At 41.9% G+C, this 26,106-nt stretch overlaps 1 protein-coding gene across 1 annotated transcript in view; it reads right to left on the minus strand.

Moving 5' to 3' along the window:
• Nucleotides 1-26,106, minus strand: part of LOC128701155 (uncharacterized) — a 182,750-nt gene that overhangs the window by 54,759 nt on the left and 101,885 nt on the right. The window contains exons 9-10 of the mRNA XM_070100645.1: nucleotides 19,174-19,305; nucleotides 9,553-9,648 (exon numbers count right to left, since the gene is read on the minus strand). Coding sequence (XP_069956746.1) covers nucleotides 9,553-9,648; nucleotides 19,174-19,305 — 228 coding nt within the window. The remainder of the gene's footprint in view (nucleotides 1-9,552; nucleotides 9,649-19,173; nucleotides 19,306-26,106) is intronic.

Here is a 26,106-nt window from a genome sequence, read left to right on the forward strand (position 1 = left end):
AAAAACACAAATGCAGTATAATGTGATCCATTACTGAGAATACACAAATAACCCACACATAGGAGGAGCTTAGGATGACTTTTCAGTCTGATTTGGATAATTTACAGTGCGACGTAAATGGTCCAACTTGGAGCGAAACGTCATCGTAAGCTCATCTCTCCTATGTATGGGTTATTTGTGTATTGTTCCAGTCATGGAATTGTCTCTTTTTGTTCATTACTGACAATGTTTGTCCCACACAGTACGCTTTATCAAGTCACAAACATATGTACCTCAGCAGACAGTACACGACACTTCCTTGGTCGTTTGTAAGTTGTGATCCCAGGGCAGTAAACAACACAATAAATAATGAACTAATAAATATTTACACTTGGCTGACGGCCAACAAACTTGCACTAAATATTGAGAAACCATATATATCTTATTTAGTAATAAAACTCAACCAAATAAATACCTAAATAAATGACAAACAAGTCATTAAAAAAGTAAAGGCTAACTTCTAAGCTTACACCTGGACTGCTAATTTGTAGGCATACACCTGGACTCCTAACTTGTAGGCATACACCTGGACTGCTAACTAGTAGGCATACACCTGGACAGCTAATTTGAAGGCATACACCTGGACTGCTAACTTGTAGGCATACATCTGGACTGCTAACCTGTAGGCATACACCTGGACTGCTAACTTGTAGGCATACCTGGACTGCTAATTTGTAGGCATACACCTGGACTGCTAACTTGTAGGCATACACCTGGACTGCTAATTTGTAGGCATACACCTGGACTGCTAACTTGTAGGCATACACCTGGACTGCTAACTTGTAGGCATACACCTGGGCAGCTTGATTCTAAGCTTACACCTGGACTGCTAACTTGTAGGCATACACCTGGACATTATTATAATAAAAAAGAAGCGCTAAGCCACAAGGACTATACAGCATACACCTGGACAGCTTGATTCTAAGCTTACACCTGGACTGCTAACTTGTAGGCATACACCTGGACTGCTAACTTGTAGGCATACACCTGGACTGCTAATTTGTAGGCATACACCTGGACTGCTAATTTGTAGGCATACACCTGGACTGCTAACGTGTAGGCATACACCTGGACTGCTAATTTGTAGGCATACACCTGGACTGCTAACTTGTAGGCATACACCTGGACAGCTTGATTCTAAGCTTACACCTGGACTGCTAACTTGTAGGCATACACCTGGACTGCTAATTTGTAGGCATACACCTGGACTGCTAATTTGTAGGCATACACCTGGACTGCTAACGTGTAGGCATACACCTGGACTGCTAATTTGTAGGCATACACCTGGACAGCTTGATTCTAAGCTTACACCTGGACTGCTAACTTGTAGGCATACACCTGGACTGCTAATTTGTAGGCATACACCTGGGCTGCTAATTTGTAGGAATACACCTGGACTGCTAACTTGTAGGCATACACCTGGACTGCTAATTTGTAGGCATACACCTGGACAGCTTGATTCTAAGCTTACACCTGGACTGCTAACTTCTAAGCTTACACCTTGACTGTTAACTTCTAAGCTTACACCTAGACTGCTAACTTCTAAGCTTACACCTGGACTGCTAACTTCTAAGCTTACACCTTGACTGTTAACTTCTAAGCTTACACCTAGACTGCTAACTTCTAAGCTTACACCTGGACTGCTAACTTGTAGCCTTACACCTGGACTGCTAACTTCTAAGCTTACACCTTGACTGCTAACTTGTAGCCTTACACCTGGACTGCTAACTTGTAGCCTTAAACCTGGCCTGCTAACTTGTAGCCTTACACCTGGACTACTAACTTCTAAACTTACACCTGGACTGCTAGCTTCTAAGCTTACGCCTGGACTGCTAACTTGTAGGTTTACACCTGGACTACTAACTTGCAGGTTTACACCTGGACTGCTAACTTGCAGGTTTACACCTGGACTGCTAACTTCTAAGCTTACACCTGGACTGCTAACTTGCAGGTTTACACCTGGACTGCTAACTTCTAAGCTTACACCTGGACTGCTAACTTGCAGGTTTACACCTGGACTACTAACTTGCAGGTTTACACCTGGACTACTAACTTGCAGGTTTACACCTGGACTACTAACTTGCAGGTTTACACCTGGACTACTAACTTGCAGGTTTACACCTGGACTACTAACTTGCAGGTTTACACCTGGACTACTAACTTGCAGGTTTACACCTGGACTACTAACTTGCAGGTTTACACCTGGACTACTAACTTGCAGGTTTACACCTGGACTACTAACTTGCAGGTTTACACCTGGACTACTAACTTGCAGGTTTACACCTGGACTACTAATTTGCAGGTTTACACCTGGACTACTAACTTGCAGGTTTACACCTGGACTACTAACTTGCAGGTTTACACCTGTACTACTAACTTGCAGGTTTACACCTGGACTACTAACTTGCAGGTTTACACCTGGACTACTAACTTGCAGGTTTACACCTGGACTACTGACTTGCAGGTTTACACCTGGACTGCTAACTTGCAGGTTTACACCTGGACTACTAACTTGCAGGTTTACACCTGGACTGCTAACTTGCAGGTTTACACCTGGACTGCTAACTTGCAGGTTTACACCTGGACTGCTAACTTGCAGGTTTACACCTGGACTGCTAACTTGCAGGTTTACACTTGGACTGTTAACATTCAATCTTCATATTCATCACATTTCATCAAGAGTATCAAACACAGTGAACAAAGTCTAATAAGAGGGATACTATGCAAGCAGTGTTGCTTGGCTGACTCTTAACTACACTCTTATCTACCCATATTGTGAAGAAAAAGTTCACTAGATATAACTGGAAGCATAAATGAATGGTGGAGGTAGTATAAATGGTTGAATGCTTGTTGAGTATTAATCTTGCATCATTACCTCTCTACCCCCCTCTTTTCTTTTTTTTAACCAGGTTGGATTTAACCTGGGACCCTCCTAATATAGTGGACATTACTTGACTTCCTGATCCCACCAAATCAGTATGGTTCCTAACTTTTATTTCTCTTTATATTTTAGGTATTAGTTTTTGTTATTGTAATCAGACCTGATTTGACTTAAGTACTTTCACATAATTTTTTCTTAGTCCTTGCCATTTCTTTTAAAGGCCTTCTGCCTATGATGTGAGTGACTACTTGTCCGGGTTTTTAACTTTTTATTATTTTTTTGTTTTTTTAGCTTTGCTGATCGAATTGGGTCCCTAGACACTGGCGAGACAAGGCAGGCAGCTTGATCTATGCCATAAATCAGAAACTCATCATCTTTAACTGGACACAGCAGTCTCTCTCTTCACACTTGGTAACTGATTATCTGTTGGTTTCAAAGCCCATCAACCAACCACCATCGAGTACGCAAAGCCAGTGTCTTCTATTGGTGAAACAACTGTTGGCATTGATACTTCGTTTATATCAAAGTCACGTCCAACAGTGACTGCCTCGTCTCACACTGGCTTCTTGTGAATCCTGAGAGCTACTTGCCACATCCATTGGCACATCAGAAGACCATATGTCCATTGTATATACAGTGGAACCTTGGTACTCAAGCTTAATTCATTCCAGAAGGCTGTCTGCATGCCAATCCATTCGAGTATCGAACAAATTCTTCCCAACCAATTTTCTTTTTGGTTGGCTGTTATCACTAATCTTCATAGGCCCCATGGTAACTCATTAATACGTACAATATTAAAAAACACCAAAAAATGCAAAGAAACATGAAACAGTTTACAGCAAAGTTCTGGCAGGTCTTGTTTGTTTGGTTGAGTGCTGAGCTTTGTTCGAGTACTGATGATCCACTGTATTAGCTTAGCTTCAAAAAATTAATTATGCATTTTATTTTTCATTATGTGCTTCAGGAAAATTTCATGTTTGATTCTTTTACCTTTTATCTAATTATTTTTACATATTTTAAATAAAACTGATTATTTTTCTTGTTATAATTTATTTTTTTTATCTCTTTTCATAAGGAGGAATGATTCTTTCAAATACCCTTTGAGGGTCTGAAAGGGCTGTTATACCCTCTTACATTTATTATTTGTGTATGGAGATCAACAACTGCAAACTATCTTAAACAAACTGTCATACAACAAAAGGCAGCCATCAGAATTATATCAAGTGTTAGTATCAGACAACACACACATACATACAACCTCTGTACACTAGTATCAGACAACACACACACACACACACACACACACACACACACACACACACACATACAACCTCTGTTCACTAGTATCAGACAACATGCACACACACATACAACCTCTGTTCACTAGTATCAGACAACATACACACACACATACAACCTCTGTTCACTAGTATCAGACAACACACACACACACACACACATACAACCTCTGTTCACTAGTATCAGACAACACACACACACACACACATACAACCTCTGTTCACTAGTATCAGACAACATACACACACACATACAACCTCTGTTCACTAGTATCAGACAACATACACACACACATACAACCTCTGTTCACTAGTATCAGACAACATACACACACATACAACCTCTGTTCACTAGTATCAGACAACACACACACACATACAACATCTGTTCACTAGTATCAGACAACATACACACACACATACAACCTCTGTTCACTAGTATCAGACAACATATGCACACACACACAACCTCTGTTCACTAGTATCAGACAACACACACACACACATACAACCTCTGTTCACTAGTATCAGACAACACACACACACACATACAATGTCTGTTCACTAGTATCAGACAACATACACACACACATACAACCTCTGTTCACTAGTATCAGACAACATACACACACACATACAACCTCTGTTCACTAGTATCAGACAACACACACACATACAATGTCTGTTCACTAGTATCAGACAACATACACACACACATACAACCTCTGTTCACTGGTATCAGACAACATACACCTCTGTTCACAATCTTCAAGACTGAAACACTTGTGGAACATTTGGGAATCTTTATTATGGAAACATTTCAGCAGCAAGCGGCTTCTTCAGTCCATTACAGAGAAGAACAAGTGTGTCGTTCTTCAACTTGTCTGTTTTCTAAATCATTTACCGTATATCTTACGGCAATGAAGACACTATTTTTTTCTCCTCAAGACTTGTCTCAAAAATTTACCCAGCATCTTGGAGGTCAAAGATTATGTTGGTCATAGGCTTCAACCTAAGCCTGGAGAAGTGTTTCCACACTAGACAGTAATCTAAGCTCCTGTATATGATCCAATAATGAATCATGTAAATTATTTTTTATATAATAAAGAATAACAAAAATATTCATAAATAATTGTAAAAATTCATTGATGCTTAGCCCCAGTAGGCTAAGGTAAACCAGGTGATGGAGTGGGATGGTCTACAGGTAGTATCAGTAGAATAATTTGTTTGTTTACCATCAAACCACCTGGTAATATTGTTACTCACCTCAAATGATTCTGATGTTAAGGGAACATTATCAGACATAAAAAGCAAAAGTAAAATTGCAGAATGTAAGGGATTAAAATAACTATACATACTGGTATATGGTAGTAATACACAAAAGTCACCACTTGCACACTGTACGTTTGTTTTGGGCATATTGCACTACAGTACAAATATACTCTTATTAAACAGTAAAATCAATAAGCTTAAAAACATAAATATGAAATATTTTTAAAACACCAGGAAAAACCATCGCAAATCAATGTGCAGGCCTAGCCATAGACACAACCACTTGCAAGCATCCAGTGAGTAGAAAGAGAACACGGCGAGTCAGGTCCAGTTGACGTATTGTACATGACTCACATGAGTCACAGTCTCCTGCATATGTTCAGTTGCTGCTAAACTGAGTGACACTGAAAGACAAAAATGCTGCCAAGCACAAGTAAACTGAAGAATCATTCAGTATAAAGCTTCAATTTGAAAACCTAAGCGATGATGTAAGAACAGAGGGAAATATGTCTTTGTTCATTGATGAACAATGTTAATTATGAGTTGATCATTCAAATTAACTCTGCAAAAGAACATTTTGCTAACAGTTCTGGATGCTAACAGTTCTTTTAAACTTAGGATTGAGATTTACCAGTTCTAGAATAATTGCCTGTACACTGGCACATTTTTTAGCACTGTTTCATGTGAATTTAGCACATTTTTAGCACGTTTTATGCAACAGTCTAGTGCTATTTAAAAATTTCATTTGGCAACCTTGTCAGTCAGTGGCAAACACCCGCAGAACATATCATCAACACCTGTGTTTCTACATGTAATGCCTAAGGATTAACTACTTTATTACTGTGAATCTGTTTATCTTTTTTTTTTTTTCAAAATTTAGCCAGTCAAGTGAAGGATCAAATGAAGGATCAAGTGAAGTATGAAGTGAAGGATCAAGTGAAGGATCAAGTGAAGGATCAAGTGAAGGATCAAGTGAAGGATCAAGTGAAGTATGAAGTGAAGGATCAAGTGAAGGATCAGGTGAAGGATCAAGTGACGGATCAAGTGACGGATCAAGTGACGGATCAAGTGACGGATCAAGTGACGGATCAAGTGACAGATTAAGTGACAGATTAACCCTTTGACTGTTTACGACGTATAAATATGTCTTACGAGCCAATGTTTCTGACGTATTTATACACACAAATTCTAGCGGCTTCAAATCAAGCGGGAAAGGCCTGGTAGGCCTACATGAGAGAGAAAGGGTCTCAGTGGTCAGTGTGCACCCTGTGAAAAAATCTGGGACCCAGCGGTGCATTGTGGGAACGCCATCTTGTTAGTCCATTTTCACCATGCCTCTTGGTAAGAAGTTCCTCACTCCTCGGCGGATTGGAGGTCTTTTGTTCCCAAGTGATAGCTCTAACAGCGATGAAAATGTCAGTGACAGTGAATTCCAGGGTTTTGAAGTGAGTGTTACCGGAAAAAGTGCCCAGCATAACGTAATTAGTGATGAAAACCCAGATGACCCACAACCTTCCACCTCTGGTGCTGTGCCGGCTTGTTCACGTTCACGTTTGCCTGTACCAGGACGAAAGAGGAAACTACTTGGTCATGTACAACACCCAGATGATAGCAGTGAATGTGATAGTGATAGTGATTTCAAGGTCACTGAAAGCAGTTCTAGTGACAGTGAGGGTGAATATTCCCCAGTGAAGCGGCAGTATGTACGACGTAGCATGCGGTCTGGTAGTGTTTCATATGTTGTTCCAAGGGGAAGGAGAAACTCTGGGAGCACATACCGTGGCCCTACACCACGACCTGATAGTGAAGATGACGATATTTTAACGATGGGTATGAATGATGTGAGTGAGGGAGCAGGCAGTGGTGGTGATAGTGAGGGTGGCACGGCCCATGTGGCACTATCAGCGGGCCACGCTACTACCCACGCTGCTGACTCTGCACAACAACCAGCCTCACCCGACCCCACACTCCTACAACCTGCACAACCACAACCATGGTACAATATCCAGACCCCACCAGCAGGACGGTGACGAGTTTGTTCCCAGTCCCCATGACTTTGATGAAACACAAAGTGGAATAAAGCCATCATGTCCACTTGGGAACAATGCCAGTGAACTGGATTGCTTTGAGTTATTCTTCGATGAACCCCTGATGGACATCATTGTCAGGGAAACAAACACATACTGTGATTACACCATGGCAAATACAATTCTCTCACCAAAATCACGGCTACACAAGTGGAAGGAGACAACTGTGGCAGAGATGTACCTGTTTTTTGCCACAATAATGCTTATGCCACATGTGTATTAACACACTGTCACCACATACTGGGCAACAGAACGCCTGATTTCAACTCCAGGTTTTAGTGACATTATAGGTGTCAATCGTTTCTTGATACTGTTACGTATGTTACACTTTTCAGACAAAACCAGGCCTGACAGAAGCGACAGGTTATATAAGATAAGAAATGTGTTTATGTACCTGAAACAAAAGTGCTGCATGTATTTTTATCCCTTCAGGAAGCTTGTTATTGATGAGTCCTTGATTTTATTCAAAGGAAGACTCTCATTCAAGCAATATATACCAAGCAAGAGGAAATGCTTTGGTATAAAGCTATTTGTACTGTGTGATTGCAGAAGTGGTCTAGTTTTGGATATCATTGTGTACACTGGCAGTAACACTTTGAGAGATACCATGAAGTTATTGGGTATCTCTGGTGATGTGGTTTGAACAATGATGGAACCATATCTTGGTAAGGGGCATATGTTATTTACTGATAACTGGTACACAAGCCCCTTACTCAGTGATTTCTTGTGAGTGAACTTGACAGACGTGTATGGCACAGTGCGTGGTAATCGTAAACATATGCCAAGGTTCGACACTGGCACTCGAAGAGGTGAGGTGCAAGCCTTTGCTGCCAATGACATCATGGCATTTCGGTGGCATGAAAAACGTGTTGTCACATTACTGACATCAGTTCACTGAAACGAAATGGTACACAGTGGCAGGCACAACAGAGAGACCAATGAACCCATTCTAAAGCCTGCAGCTGTCATGGACTACAACCTCAATATGCGCTTAGTGGACAAATGTGACATGCAGATTGGGTTTGCAGACTGTGTACGCAAGAGTTATAAGTGGTATATAAAACTTTTTTTCCATCTTGTTGATATCTCTATGCTGAATGCTTATAACATATACAAGTTGAAGACCAACAAAACACCAAAACATGGTGAATTTTGCTTGTCAGTAATCAGACAAATAATTGCAAAGTACCAAGGAGCAACACCTGCAATAGACCAGCGCCCACGAAATTACCAACACACGTCATCTCGTTTCAGGCCTGGTGATCACTACCCCATGCAACTGCCTCCTACTACTGCCAAGAAAAATGCTCAGAAGAGGTGTTATGTATGTATGCATACCACAAAACGCCCACAAACACGCAGAGACACTCGTTTTATGTGTGAGGAGTGTCAAGTGCCCCTCTGCATATACACATGTTTCAAAGAGTTCCACAAGCTGCAGAAGTTCTAGGAACGTGTTTAGTGACTGTACATATGTATATATATTATGGAACAATAGTAATAAACATTGTTTTGTATTGTTTGTTTGTGTAAACAAAGTGTATACACAAACTAATAGTGATAAAGTTTGTTCTGTTATTGTGTTGTAAACAATGAGTGTATATTTGAACAATGCACCTTACATTGGTCTCACAGGCCACATAAGTTACCTGGAACAGAAAAATATTGAAAAATGCAAGAAACCTTTGAATTAGAGTAAATAAAAGAATACCGGGTGGGCGGCAGTCGCCGCTGTTGCCGTACGCACGTCACTTTCTGCAAATTTTGCGGCTCTATATCTCGGTAAGTACTGATGGCAACAAATTTTTTTTAGGCTTAAAACACTCAGAAAAATATTCCTAACATTTTCATAAGAAAAAAATTTTGTTTTTTCGAATATTTGGCGACATAGAATGACAGTTTCAGAGAGGGGCCTGAAACAGTCAAAGGGTTAAGTGAAGGATCAAGTGAAACATCAAGAGAAAGATCAACTTACTTGTAGATGAATATCAGTGAGGCGGTGAGTCTCATACTCCAGTCTGGTCCTGAACCACATGTAACACGCTCCACACCTCGATATGTTCGCCATCAACTGTAAGTACACCACAACACTGAGTACTGAAGTACATCAACTGTAAGTACACCACACCACTGAGTACTGAAGTACATCAACTGTAAGTACACCACACCACTGAGTACTGAAGTACATCAACTGTAAGTACACCACACCACTGAGTACTGAAGAACATCAACTGTAAGTACACCACACCACTGAGTACTGAAGTACATCAACTGTAAGTACACCACAACACTGAGTACTGAAGTACATCAACTGTAAGTACACCACACCACTGAGTACTGAAGTACATCAACTGTAAGTACACCACACCACTGAGTACTGAAGTACATCAACTGTAAGTACACCACACCACTGAGTACTGAAGAACATCAACTGTAAGTACACCACACCACTGAGTACTGAAGTACATCAACTTTAAGTACACCATACCACTGAGTACTGAAGTACATCAACTGTAAGTACACCACAACACTGAGTACTGAAGTACATCAACTGTAAGTACACCACACCACTGAGTACTGAAGTACATCAACTGTAAGTACACCACACCACTGAGTACTGAAGTACATCAACTGTAAGTACACCACAACACTGAGTACTGAAGTACACCAACTGAAAGTACACCACAACACTGAGTACTGAAGTACACCACAACACTGAGTACTGAAGTACACCACAACACTGAGTACTAAAGTACATCAACTGTAAGTACACTACAACACTGAGTACTGAAGTACATCAACTGTAAGTACACCACAACACTGAGTACTGAAGTACATAAACTGTAAGTACACCACAACACTGAGTACTGAAGTACACCACAGCACTGAGTACTGAAGTACACCACAACACTGAGTACTGAAGTACACCACAACACTGAGTACTGAAGTACACCACAGCACTGAGTACTGAAGTACACCACAGCACTGAGTACTGAAGTACACCACAACACTGAGTAATGAAGTACACCACAACACTGAGTACTGAAGTACACCACAACACTGAGTACTGAAGTACACCACAACACTGAGTACTGAAGTACACCACAACACTGAGTACTGAAGTACACTACAACACTGAGTACTGAAGTACACCACAACACAGAGTACTGAAGTACATCAACTGTAAGTACACCACAACACTGAGTACTGAAGTACATCAACTGTAAGTACACCACACCACTGAGTACTGAAGTACATCAACTGTAAGTACACCACACCACTGAGTACTGAAGAACATCAACTGTAAGTACACCACACCACTGAGTACTGAAGTACATCAACTGTAAGTACACCACAACACTGAGTACTGAAGTACATCAACTGTAAGTACACCACACCACTGAGTACTGAAGTACATCAACTGTAAGTACACCATACCACTGAGTACTGAAGTACATCAACTGTAAGTACACCACAACACTGAGTACTGAAGTACATCAACTGTAAGTACACCACACCACTGAGTACTGAAGTACATCAACTGTAAGTACACCACACCACTGAGTACTGAAGTACATCAACTGTAAGTACACCACAACACTGAGTACTGAAGTACACCAACTGAAAGTACACCACAACACTGAGTACTGAAGTACACCACAACACTGAGTACTGAAGTACACCACAACACTGAGTACTAAAGTACATCAACTGTAAGTACACTACAACACTGAGTACTGAAGTACATCAACTGTAAGTACACCACAACACTGAGTACTGAAGTACATAAACTGTAAGTACACCACAACACTGAGTACTGAAGTACACCACAGCACTGAGTACTGAAGTACACCACAACACTGAGTACTGAAGTACACCACAACACTGAGTACTGAAGTACACCACAGCACTGAGTACTGAAGTACACCACAGCACTGAGTACTGAAGTACACCACAACACTGAGTAATGAAGTACACCACAACACTGAGTACTGAAGTACACCACAACACTGAGTACTGAAGTACACCACAACACTGAGTACTGAAGTACACCACAACACTGAGTACTGAAGTACACTACAACACTGAGTACTGAAGTACACCACAACACAGAGTACTGAAGTACATCAACTGTAAGTACACCACAACACTGAGTACTGAAGTACATCATCTGTAAGTACACCACAACACTGAGTACTGAAGTACATCAACTGTAAGTACACCACAACACTGAGTACTGAAGTACACCACAGCACTGAGTACTGAAGTACATAAACTTTAAGTACACCACAATACTGAGTACTGAAGTACACCAAAACACTGAGTACTGAAGTACACCACAACACTGAGTACTGAAGTACACCACAACACTGAGTATTAAAGTACACCACAACACTGAGTACTGAAGTACATCAACTGTAAGTACACCACAACACTGAGTACTGAAGTACACCACAACACTGAGTACTGAAGTACATAAACTTTAAGTACACCACAACACTGAGTACTGAAGTACATCAACTTTAAGTACACCACAACACTGAGTACTGAAGTACATCAACTTTAAGTACACCACAACACTGAGTACTGAATTACATCAACTTTAAGTACACCACAACACTGAGTACTGAAGTACATCAACTTTAAGTACCCCACAACACTGAGTACTGAAGTACATAAACTTTAAGTACACCACAACACTGAGTACTGAAGTACATCAACTTTAAGTACACCACAACACTGAGTACTGATCTCAGTAGTAGTACCAGTAGAAGGTCACCAGGGAAAGTAATCTGGTCGACAACAAGGAAGGAAGCAGTGAAGTCTCTACCTTGGATAGAAAAGGTGAGGGAAGTCCGACCTCGGACACGCAAGTGAGAACCAGCTACTCCACTAAGGGAGGACACATGAGTCGGTTCTACGAGAAGGACATGTCGTAACTGCTTATCCTTAAACAAACTAGACCTAATAATATTGACTTGCGCACCAGAGTCCATGAACAAATGAATGGGCGCATTATGAACAGATGCTTGCACTATAGGGCCTATGGTTGCATTGGAAGTTATGTGCAAACAAAAAGGTGGATTGTCATCAGAAAAGACTTGTTCCACTTCATCCCCAAAATCATCTACGTCAGAGACATGTGAAGCAACATCATCAGCAGGATTATCATTCTCAAGATTGCTTAAGGCTTCAAAGGAATTGTGAATGGGGATGGTGTACTCATTATCACCTACTGTCACCATGAGACGGTTTGACTGGGGCGCTCGAACAGACTCTCAGTAGTAGTACCAGTTCCTAGTAGTACCAGTTACCAGTAACCAGTGTACCAGTAGATGACTCACTACCAACCGTCTCTGCGTGAATCACTGTCTGTATTCATATTGTGCTGACCACAGCAGTATTTCAAACACCCCCTCACATATGGGTACTGGGGTTGGGCAGTCTTACGAGAGTGAGCAAGGAGGCAGGTCACGGCTGTTTGGGCGCTTCACATACTATTCGTAACTAGCAGACATTGCAGGGATAGGCTCAGCACTCAAGGTAGTCAGAGTGTCCTCGGACACTTGAGGTAACTGGACACTATCTTGCAAGTCTGAAGTTGCAGGAACACAGACAGAAGTGACAGGATCATCAGTGCCTGACTGCTTGGGTACGCTACTGGAAAATGCACTGGCCTGTAAGGACTTAATTCGAGTGTCATACTCTGCGGCAGTATGGCAGATCTCGGATCCAAGCTGGTAACCCCAAAATGGTATGATCAAGTCATCAATTTGGGCATGCCATCGATAAGGGTTGAGCACAATGCGTAAGTCTCGCATGGAAGCAAAGCCCAGTAGAAGGTCACCAGGGAAAGTAATCTGGTCGACAACAAGGAAGGAAGCAGTGAAGTCTCTACCTTGGATAGAAAAGGTGAGGGAAGTCCGACCTCGGACACGCAAGTGAGAACCAGCTACTCCACTAAGGGAGGACACATGAGTCGGTTCTACGAGAAGGACATGTCGTAACTGCTTATCCTTAAACAAACTAGACCTAATAATATTGACTTGCGCACCAGAGTCCATGAACAAATGAATGGGCGCATTATGAACAGATGCTTGCACTATAGGGCCTATGGTTGCATTGGAAGTTATGTGCAAACAAAAAGGTGGATTGTCATCAGAAAAGACTTGTTCCACTTCATCCCCAAAATCATCTACGTCAGAGACATGTGAAGCAACATCATCAGCAGGATTATCATTCTCAAGATTGCTTAAGGCTTCAAAGGAATTGTGAATGGGGATGGTGTACTCATTATCACCTACTGTCACCATGAGACGGTTTGACTGGGGCGCTCGAACAGACTCTCAGTAGTAGTACCAGTTCCTAGTAGTACCAGTTACCAGTAACCAGTGTACCAGTAGATGACTCACTACCAACCGTCTCTGCGTGAATCACTGTCTGTATTCATATTGTGCTGACCACAGCAGTATTTCAAACACCCCCTCACATATGGGCACTGGGGTTGGGCAGTCTTACGAGAGTGAGCAAGGAGGCAGGTCATGGCTGTTTGGGCGCTTCACATACTATTCGTAATATACGTACTTCCAGCCTACGTGAGTATTACTTTACCCTATCCACGTGTTCGAACCCCACATGATACTGAAGTACATCAACTTTAAGTACACCACACCACTGAGTACTGAAGTACATCAACTTTAAGTACACCACAACACTGAGTACTGAAGTACATCAACTTTACACCACAACACTGAGTACTGAAGTACATCAACTTTAAGTACACCACAACACTGCGTACTGAAGTACATCAACTTTAAGTACACCACAACACTGAGTACTGAAGTACATCAACTGTAAGTACACCACACCACTGAGTACTGAAGTACATCAACTGTAAGTACACCACACCACTGAGTACTGAAGTACATCAACTTGAAGTACACCACAACACTGAGTATTGAAGTACATTAACTGTAAGTACACCACACCACTGAGTACTGAAGTACATCAAATTTAAGTACACCACAACACTGAGTACTGAAGTACATCAATTGTAAGTATCCACAACACTGAGTACTGAAGTACACCACAACACTGAGTACTGAAGTACACCACAACACTGAGTACTGAAGTACATCAACTGTAAGTACACCACAACACTGAGTACTGAAGTACATCAACTTTAAGTACACCACAACACTGAGTACTGAAGTACATCAACTGTAAGTACACCACACCACTGAGTACTGAAGTACATCAACTGTAAGTACACCACAACACTGAGTACTGAAGTACATCAACTGTAAGTACACCACAACACTGAGTACTGAAGTACATCATCTGTAAGTACACCACAACACTGAGTACTGAAGTACATCATCTGTAAGTACACCACAACACTGAGTACTGAAGTACATCAACTGTAAGTACACCACAACACTGAGTACTGAAGTACACCACAACACTATAATATGTGAGGAAGCAACGGCTGAGTAAGTTACAAGTTAACAACACAGTTTAGAGGTATTGTAGATATGATCTATAATAGTATGTGACACTATAACAGTACCAGACACAACAGTACCTGACACTACAACAGTACCTGACACTATAACAGTACCTGACACTATAACAGTACCTGACACAACAGTACCTGACACTACAACAGTACCTGACACTACAACAGTAACTGACACTACAACAGTACCTGACACTATAACAGTACCTGACACTAACAGTACCTGACACTATAACAGTACCTGACACTATAACAGTACCTGACACTACAACAGTACCTGACACTATAACAGTACCTGACACTACAACAGTACCTGACACTATAACAGTACCTGACACAACAACAGTACCTGACACTATAACAGTACCTGACACTACAACAGTACCTGACACTATAACAGTACCTGAAACTACAACAGTAACTGACACTATAACAGTACCTGACACTATAATAGTACCTGACACAACAGTACCTGACACTACAACAGTACCTGACACTATAACAGTACCTGACACAAGAGTACCTGACACTACAACAGTACCTGACACTACAACAGTACCTGACACTACAACAGTACCTGACACTATAACAGTACCTGACACTACAACAGTACCTGACACTACAACAGTACCTGGCACTATAACAGTACCTGACACAACAGTACCTGACACTACAACAGTACCTGACACTATAACAGTACCTGACACTACAACAGTACCTGACACTATAACAGTACCTGACACTACAACAGAACCTGACACTATAACAGTACCTGACACTATAAGAGTACCTGACACAACAGTACCTGACACTACAACAGTACCTGACACTATAAGAGTACCTGACACAACAGTACCTGACACTACAACAGTACCTGACACTATAACAGTACCTGACACAACAGTACCTGACACTATAACAGTACCTGACACTACAACAGTACCTGACACTACAACAGTACCTGACACTATAACAGTACCTGACACTACAACAGTACCTGACACTATAACAGTACCTGACACAACAGTACCTGACACTACAACAGTACCTGACACTACAACAGTACCTGACACTATAACAGTACCTGACACTATAACAGTACCTGACACTACAACAGTACCTGGCACTACAACAGTTCCTGACACTATAACAGTACCTGACACAACAGTACCTGACACTACAACAGTACCTGACACTATAACAGTATCTGACACTATAACAGTACCTGACACTACAACAGTACCTGACACTACAACAGTACCTGACACTACAACAGTACCTGACACTAGAACAGTACCTGACACTACAACAGTACCTGACACTATAACAGTACCTGACACTACAACAGTACCTGACACTATAACAGTACCTGACACTATAACAGTACCTGACACAATAACAGTACCTGACACTATAACAGTACCTGACACTATAACAGTACCTGACACAACAGTACCTGACACTACAACAGTACCTGACACTACAACAGTACCTGACACTACAACAGTAACTGACACTATAACAGTACCTTACACTACAACAGTACCTGACACTACAACAGTACCTGGCACTACAACAGTACCTGACACTACAACAGTACATGACACTACAACAGTACCTGACACTACAACAGTAACTGACACTATAACAGTGCCTGACACTACAACAGTACCTGACACTACAACAGTACCTGACACTACAACAGTAACTGACACTACAACAGTACTTGACACTACAACAGTACCTGACACAACAGGACCTGACACTACAACAGTACCTGACACTACAACAGTACCTGACACTACAACAGTACCTGACACTACAATAGTAACTGACACTGCAACAGTACCTGACACTACAACAGTACCTGACACTACAACAGTACATGACACAACAGTACCTACCACTACAACAGTACCTGACACTACAACAGTACCAGACACTACAACAGTAACTGACACTACAACAGTACCTGACACTGCAACAGTACCTCGCACTGCAACAGTACCTGACATTACAACAGTACCTGACACTACAACAGTAACTGACACTGCAACAGTACCTGACACTACAACAGTACCTGACACAACAGTACCTGACACTACAACAGTACCTGACACAACAGTACCTGACACTACAACAGTACCTGACACTACAACAGTACCTGACACTGCAACAGTACCTGACACTGCAACAGTACCTGACACTACAACAGTACCTGACACTACAACAGTACCTGACACTACAACAGTACCTGACACTACAACAGTACCTGACACTACAACAGTACCTGACACTACAACAGTACCTGACACTACAACAGTACCTGACACTGCAACAGTACCTGACACTACAACAGTACCTGACACTATAACAGTACCTGACACTACAACAGTAACTGACACTGCAACAGTACCTGACACTAGAACAGTACCTGACACTACAACAGTACCTGACACAACAGTACCTGACACTACAACAGTACCTGACACTACAACAGTACCTGACACTACAACAGTACCTGACACTACAACAGTACCTGACACTACAACAGTACCTGACACAACAGTACCTGACACTACAACAGTACTTGACACTGCAACAGTACCTGACACTACAACAGTACCTGACACTACAACAGTACCTGACACTGCAACAGTAACTGACACTGCAACTGTACCTGACACTATAACAGTACCTGACACTACAACAGTACCTGACACTACAACAGTACCTGACACTACAACAGTACCTGACACTGCAACAGTACCTGACACTGCAACAGTACCTGACACTACAACAGTACCTGACACTATAACAGAACCTGACACTACAACAGTACCTGACACTACAACAGTACCTGACACTACAACAGTACCTGACACTACAACAGTAACTGACACTACAACAGTAACTGACACTACAACAGTAACTGACACAACAGTGCCTGACACTACAACAGTGACTCTACAACAGTAACTGACACTACAAGAGTACCTGACACTACAACAGTACCTGACACTAGAATAGTAACTGACACTGCAACAGTACCTGACACTACAACAGTACCTGACACTACAACAGTAACTGACACTACAACAGTACCTGACACTACAACAGTAACTGACACTATAACAGTGCCTGACACTACAACAGTACCTGACACTACAATGGTACCTGACACTACAACAGTAACTGACACTACAACAGTAACTGACACTACAACAGTACCTGACACTACAACAGTACCTGACACTACAATAGTAACTGACACTGCAACAGTTCCTGACACTACAACAGTACCTGACACTACAACAGTGACACTACAACAGTACCTGACACTACAACAGTAACTGACACTATAACAGTGCCTGACACTACAACAGTACCTGACACTACAACAGTACCTGACACTACAACAGTAACTGACACTACAACAGTACCTGACACTACAACAGTAACTCACACTATAACAGTGCCTGACACTACAACAGTACCTGACACTACAATGGTACCTGACACTACAACAGTAAATGACACTACAACAGTACCTGACACTACAACAGTACCTGACACTACAACAGTACCTGACACTACAACAGTACCTAACACTACAACAGTACCTGACACTACAACAGTACCTGACACTACAACAGTACCTGACACTACAACAGTACATAACACCACAACAGTACCTAACACTACAACAGTACGTAACACTACAACAGTACCTAACACAACAACAGTACCCAACAGTACCTGTCATTACAACAGTACATAACACTACAACAGTACCTAACAGTACAACAGTACCTGACACTACAACAGTACCTGACACTACAACAGTACCTGACACTGCAACAGTACCTGACACTACAACAGTACATAACACCACAACAGTACCTAACACTACAACAGTACGTAACACTACAACAGTACCTAACACAACAACAGTACCCAACAGTACCTGTCATTACTACAGTACATAACACTACAACAGTACCTAACAGTACAACAGTACCTGACACTACAACAGTACATAACACAACATTCGTACATAGTAATGTAGTAACTTACACAATGTTGTCTAAGTTTGTTATGGTCTTCAAAGGTTCCCTTGTACAGACAGTCACATTTTTTACAATAAGAATATTCATCGTCCTCCTTTTCCTCCTCCGACATTCTTGCTATTTTGCGATTTATGGCCACCTGGTGGAAGAGAGGAGAAACACAAATTATGCTTTATGTTGAGCATGAAACATAGCCACACACAGGTTGTGACACCTGCATCAAGAATGTAACCATACACAGGATGTGACACCTGTGTCCAGAACATAGCTACACACAGGTTGCGACACCTGTGTCAAGAACATAGCCAGACGCAGGTTGTGACACCTGTGTCAAGGATGCAGCCATATACAGGTTGTGACACTTGTGTCTAAGAACATAGCTACAACCAGGTTGTGACAACTGTGTCAAGGATGCAGCCATATACAGGTTGTGACACCTGTGTCAAGAACATAGCTACACACAGGTTGTGACACCTATATTCAGAACATAGCCGCACAACACAAACAGGTTATGACTCCTGTGTCAAGAACACAGGAAAATTGATGGTTTATTTCTGGCAATGGTGAGGAGTCCCAGGCTTTTGTTACCAGTGTAGAAACCACTAGTGTAATGTGTTTTGTTAATATGTGTCTTGAAGTGTGCATCTGTCTTGAAGTGTACATGTGTCTTGAAGTGTACGTGTGTGTCTTGAAGTGTGCATGTGTGTCTTGAAGTGTGCATGTGTGTCTTGAAGTGTGCATGTGTGTCTTGAAGTGAGCATGTGTGTCTTAAAGTGTGCATGTGTGTCTTGAAGTGTGTATGTGTGTCTTGAAGTGAGCATGTGTGTCTTGAAGTGAGCATGTGTGTCTTGAAGTGTGCATGTGTGTCTTGAAGTGTGTATGTGTGTCTTGAAGTGAGCATGTGTGTCTTGAAGTGTGCATGTGTGTCTTGAAGTGTGTATGTGTGTCTTGAAGTGTGTATGTGTGTCTTGAAGTGAGCATGTGTGTCTTGAAGTGAGCATGTGTGTCTTGAAGTGTGCATGTGTGTCTTGAAGTGTGCATGTGTGTCTTGAAGTGAGCATGTGTGTCTTGAAGTGAGCATGTGTGTCTTGAAGTGTGCATGTGTGTCTTGAAGTGTGTAAATGTATCTTGAAGTGTGCATCTGTCTTGAAGTGTGCATCTGTGTCTTGAAGTGAGCATGTGTGTCTTGAAGTGTGCATGTGTGTCTTGAAGTGTGTATGTGTGTCTTGAAGTGAGCATGTGTGTCTTGAAGTGAGCATGTGTGTCTTGAAGTGTGCATGTGTGTCTTGAAGTGTGTAAATGTATCTTGAAGTGTGCATCTGTCTTGAAGTGTGCATCTGTGTCTTGAAGTGAGCATGTGTGTCTTGAAGTGAGCATGTGTGTCTTGAAGTGTGCATGTGTGTCTTGAAGTGAGCATGTGTGTCTTGAAGTGAGCATGTGTGTCTTGAAGTGAGCATGTGTGTCTTGAAGTGTGCATGTGTGTCTTGAAGTGTGCATGTGTGTCTTGAAGTGAGCAGGTGTGTCTTGAAGTGTGCATGTGTGTATTGAAGTGTGCATGTGTATCTTGAAGTGTGCATGTGTGTCTTGAAGTGTGCATGTGTGTCTTGAAGTGTGCATGTGTGTCTTGAAGTGAGCATGTGTGTCTTGAAGTGTGCATGTGTATCTTGAAGTGAGCATGTGTGTCTTGAAGTGTGCATGTGTGTCTTGAAGTGTGCATGTGTGTCTTGAAGTGTGCATGTGTGTCTTGAAGTGTGCATGTGTGTCTTGAAGTGTGCATGTGTGTCTTGAAGTGTGCATGTGTGTCTTGAAGTGTGCATGTGTGTCTTGAAGTGAGCATGTGTGTCTTGAAGTGAGCATGTGTGTCTTGAAGTGTGCATGTGTGTCTTGAAGTGTGCATGTGTGTCTTGAAGTGTACATGTGTGTCTTGAAGTGTGCATGTGTGTCTTGAAGTGTGCATGTGTGTCTTGAAGTGTGCATGTGTGTCTTGAAGTGAGCATGTGTGTCTTGAAGTGAGCATGTGTGTCTTGAAGTGTGCATGTGTGTCTTGAAGTGAGCATGTGTGTCTTGAAGTGAGCATGTGTATCTTGAAGTGTGCATGTGTCTTGAAGTGTGCATGTGTGTTTTGAAGTGTGCATGTGTGTCTTGAAGTGTGCATGTGTCTTGAAGTGTACATGTGTGTCTTGAAGTGTGCATGTGTCTTGAAGTGTACATGTGTGTCTTGAAGTGTGCATGTGTATCTTGAAGTGTGCATGTGTGTCTTGAAGTGAGCATGTGTGTCTTGAAGTGAGCATGTGTATCTTGAAGTGTGCATGTGTCTTGAAGTGTGCATGTGTGTTTTGAAGTGTGCATGTGTGTCTTGAAGTGTGCATGTGTCTTGAAGTGTACATGTGTGTCTTGAAGTGTGCATGTGTCTTGAAGTGTATATGTGTGTCTTGAAGTGTGCATGTGTATCTTGAAGTGAGCATGTGTGTCTTGAAGTGAGCATGTGTGTCTTGAAGTGTACATGTGTGTCTTGAAGTGAGCATGTGTGTCTTGAAGTGAGCATGTGTGTCTTGAAGTGTACATGTGTGTCTTGAAGTGTGCATGTGTGTCTTGAAGTGAGCATGTGTGTCTTGAAGTGTACATGTGTGTCTTGAAGTGAGCATGTGTGTCTTGAAGTGTACATGTGTGTCTTGAAGTGAGCATGTGTGTCTTGAAGTGAGCATGTGTGTCTTGAAGTGTGCATGTGTGTCTTGAAGTGTGCATGTGTGTCTTGAAGTGTGTATGTGTGTCTTGAAGTGTGCATGTGTCTTGAAGTGTGCATGTGTGTCTTGAAGTGTGTATGTGTGTCTTGAAGTGTGTATGTGTGTCTTGAAGTGTGCATGTGTCTTGAAGTGTTCATGTGTGTCTTGAAGTGTGTATGTGTGTCTTGAAGTGTGTATGTGTGTCTTGAAGTGTGCATGTGTCTTGAAGTGTGCATGTGTCTTGAAGTGTGCATGTGTGTCTTGAAGTGTGTATGTGTGTCTTGAAGTGTGTATGTGTGTCTTGAAGTGTGCATGTGTCTTGAAGTGTGCATGTCTGTCTTGAAGTGTGCATGTGTGTCTTGAAGTGTGCATGTGTGTCTTGAAGTGTGTGTGTGTCTTGAAGTGTGCATGTGTGTCTTGAAGTGTGTATGTGTGTCTTGAAGTGTGTATGTGTGTCTTGAAGTGTGCATGTCTTGAAGTGTGCATGTCTTGAAGTGTGCATGTCTTGAAGTGTGCATGTCTTGAAGTGTGCATGTCTTGAAGTGTGCATGTCTTGAAGTGTGCATGTCTTGAAGTGTGCATGTCTTGAAGTGTGCATGTCTTGAAGTGTGCATGTCTTGTAGTGTGTATGTCTTGAAGTGTGCATGTGTGTCTTGAAGTATGCATGTGTGTCTTGAAGTGTGTATGTGTGTCTTGAAGTGTGTATGTGTGTCTTGAAGTATGCATGTGTGTCTTGAAGTGTGCATGTGTGTCTTGAAGTGTGTATGTGTGTGTTGAAGTGTGTATGTGTGTCTTGAAGTGTGCATGTGTGTCTTGAAGTATGCATGTGTGTCTTGAAGTGTGTATGTGTGTCTTGAAGTGTGCATGTGTCTTGAAGTGTGCATGTGTGTCTTGAAGTGTGCATGTGTCTTGAAGTGTGTATGTGTGTCTTGAAGTGTGTATGTGTGTCTTGAAGTGTGCATGTGTGTCTTGAAGTATGCATGTGTGTCTTGAAGTGTGTATGTGTGTCTTGAAGTGTGCATGTGTGTCTTGAAGTGTGCATGTGTGTCTTGAAGTGTGTATGTGTGTCTTGAAGTGTGCATGTGTGTCTTGAAGTATGCATGTGTGTCTTGAAGTGTGTATGTGTGTCTTGAAGTGTGCATGTGTGTCTTGAAGTGTGCATGTGTGTCTTGAAGTGTGTATGTGTGTCTTGAAGTGTGTATGTGTGTCTTGAAGTGTGCATGTGTGTCTTGAAGTATGCATGTGTGTCTTGAAGTGTGTATGTGTGTCTTGAAGTGTGCATGTGTGTCTTGAAGTATGCATGTGTGTCTTGAAGTGTGTATGTGTGTCTTGAAGTGTGCATGTGTGTCTTGGAATTATGCAGGTGCAAAGTGAGCAGTCTCGACACAATTTATGTACCAGTGATTTCGACCACCACTGTTCCATTTGAACAAATTCTTTGTTACTTCGCTAGTATGCCTTCCATTATATCAACTGAGCACAAGAAACCGCCCATTCAACTATTTTAACTACCCCATAAAATGATTAGAATTCAGCAATTTGGCCAATTTCAAACAAAATTAAAAAATACCACTTTAAAAATAGAGTGCATAATAAACAATGTAGACATTCGTGGCACTTAAACAACATTTCTTCTATTCATTACTCACATTCCCAGGCCCCTCCTATATATTGCATTTGTTTCCATTTTGAATTCTTATTCACACAAAATTAGAAGATTTACTCCTATTTTTTGGATAATAAAATATAACCAAGATACAGTGGACCCTCATTTTTTGTGATTAATCTATTCCAGAGAGTCTGCTGAAAATCGAAATTCATGAATGGCGAAACCATTTTCCCCATAAGAAATAATGGAAATATAATTAATAAATTTCAGACACCCAAAAGTATTAACAAAAATATTTTTTTTTAAAGATTAAATACAGATGTACATACAGAAAACAATGACAAATAAATATAAAGCACTAATAAAATAGATAAATGAACATTTAACATCACACTTACCTTTATTGAAGACTCTTGTTGGTGTATGGCAGACAGGTAGGAAGTGAGAGGGAGGTGAGTTTATTATGCTTCAATAAGCCGCTAATATCATCTCTACGGCTTATTTATCTATCACAATTCATCTAATGAGACATAATAAACAATATTAATAACATAGAAAAGTGATATATACTCAAGAATTAATAAAATACGTCAATGTATGTGAGGAGTAAGTGGTGGTGGTGGTGTTGTTGGGTTTATAAGGGCTACTGAGAGAAGCCGTACATATAGTGGTAGAGGAGGCAGCAGTAGAAGTTACCACCACTATTCACATTGAAACAATGTACGTAATTTATAAATAAGAAATATTTACACTTACCTTAGAGATGTAAGTTTAATTAGTTAGTTTGATGGAGGAGATGCTGGCAGAGGTTTAGGGTGTTGGAAAATAGCAGGGCGGCATATGTTCAGTGGCCCTATACACCCCCCACCAACACCGGAGAGTTACTTTCATGTCATTTTTCTATCACTTAATCACTTAACTTACTTGCTGCACTGTTAATGCTACACTGTATCGCTGGCTGGAGCTATAGTCTTTATCGATACCTGCTGCTTTAGTATCGTACATATCACAGAATCACAGAATCACTGAAGAAGGCACATTCTCCCCTCTCTCTTCCTCCTCCACTTTGGTACTTTGCTATGAGTTTTTTCTTGAATTCTATTGTTTCTTTCCTTCTTTACCAAAGGCTTGGCACCAGGAGCTTTCTTTGGGCCCATGGTGGCTTATTTAGCAGTTGCAAGCACAAAAAACAATGGATCATTATGAAATGTATCGTATGAACCCATGGGGTGATGGTAACTCGCCCACAAATCATGCCACACTGACTAAATACAAAATATGAAAAAAAGTTTTTTTTTACCACATGAAATATTAATTTTAATACACACAAACTGACACTTACCTTTATTGAAGATCTGGTGATGATTGATGGGATGGGAGGAGGGGAGAGTATGGAAGTTGTTAATGTTTAGAAGGGGAATCCCCTTCCATTAGGACTTTAGGTAGCACGTCCTTTTCCGAGGTTACTTCCCTTCTTTTAATGCCACTAGGACCAGCTGACCATGGTGCAGCAACAGCTGACTGTGGTGCAGCAACAGCTGACTTTGGTGCAGCAGCAGCTGACCGTGGTGCAGCAACAGATGATGGTGGTGTAGCAGCAGCTGACTGTGGTGCAGCAGCAGCTGACTGTGGTGCAACTGCAGCTCACCATGGTTCAGCAACAGCTGACCGTGGTGCAGCAACAGCCGACTGTGGTGCAGCAACAGCTGACGGTGGTGCAGCAGCAGCTGACTGTGGTACGATAGTACATATTTCTCACCCTTTTTACCACAGGGTTGGCACTAGAAGCTTTCTTTGGGCCCATGGTGGCTTATTTAGCAGTTACAAGCACTATAAACAATGGAAGAATACAAAATGTATCGAATGTATGCATGCAACTGGCCACCCTGGCTTGTAAACAATGATGGCAGGGCAGCTGAGACACTCAGGCTGGACGGACAGGTTCGGGACGAGTCATGTTGGTCAGAAGCAGCTGATGGTGGTGCAGCAGCAGCTGACGGTGGTGTAGCAACAGCTGACGGTGGTGCAGCAACAGCTGACAGTGGTGCAGCAGCAGCTGACTGGTGCAGCAACAGCTGACTGGTACAGCAGCAGCTGACCATGGTGCAGCAGCAGCTGACCGTGGTGCAGCAGCAGCTGACCGTAATGCAGCAGCAGCTGACAGTGGTTCAGCAACAGCTGACTGTGGTGCAGCAGCAGCAGCTGACCATGGTGCAGCAGCAGCAGCTGACCATGGTGCAGCAACAGCTGATGGTGGTGCAGCAACGGCTGACCGTGGTACGATAGTACATATTTCCCACCCTTTTTACACATGATCGCTTTAGAAATGGTATCTCTGCTATCTGTTTTTCGTTTATCCACACCAATAATATAACGGGCTTATTTGGTATTCTGGTAGCGGGTGGTTAAATGATATACGTCTTCGGAGGCTTCTTTGTTTATTGTTAAGTCGTTGTGGGTACAAAGGCTTGTGTGTTGTGCCCATGGCCCAGGAGGGCCATGCCCACGAGAGAGAGCTGGGGGTACTTGTGTGTTGATGCCAGGCCGCTGTGTCAGTGAGATGGAGGCATGTCTGGGCATACTGAAGTGGCAAGGCCTCTAGGTGGCA

Source organism: Cherax quadricarinatus, chromosome 73, assembly GCF_038502225.1.
Source record: "Cherax quadricarinatus isolate ZL_2023a chromosome 73, ASM3850222v1, whole genome shotgun sequence".
Taxonomy (NCBI): domain Eukaryota; kingdom Metazoa; phylum Arthropoda; class Malacostraca; order Decapoda; family Parastacidae; genus Cherax; species Cherax quadricarinatus.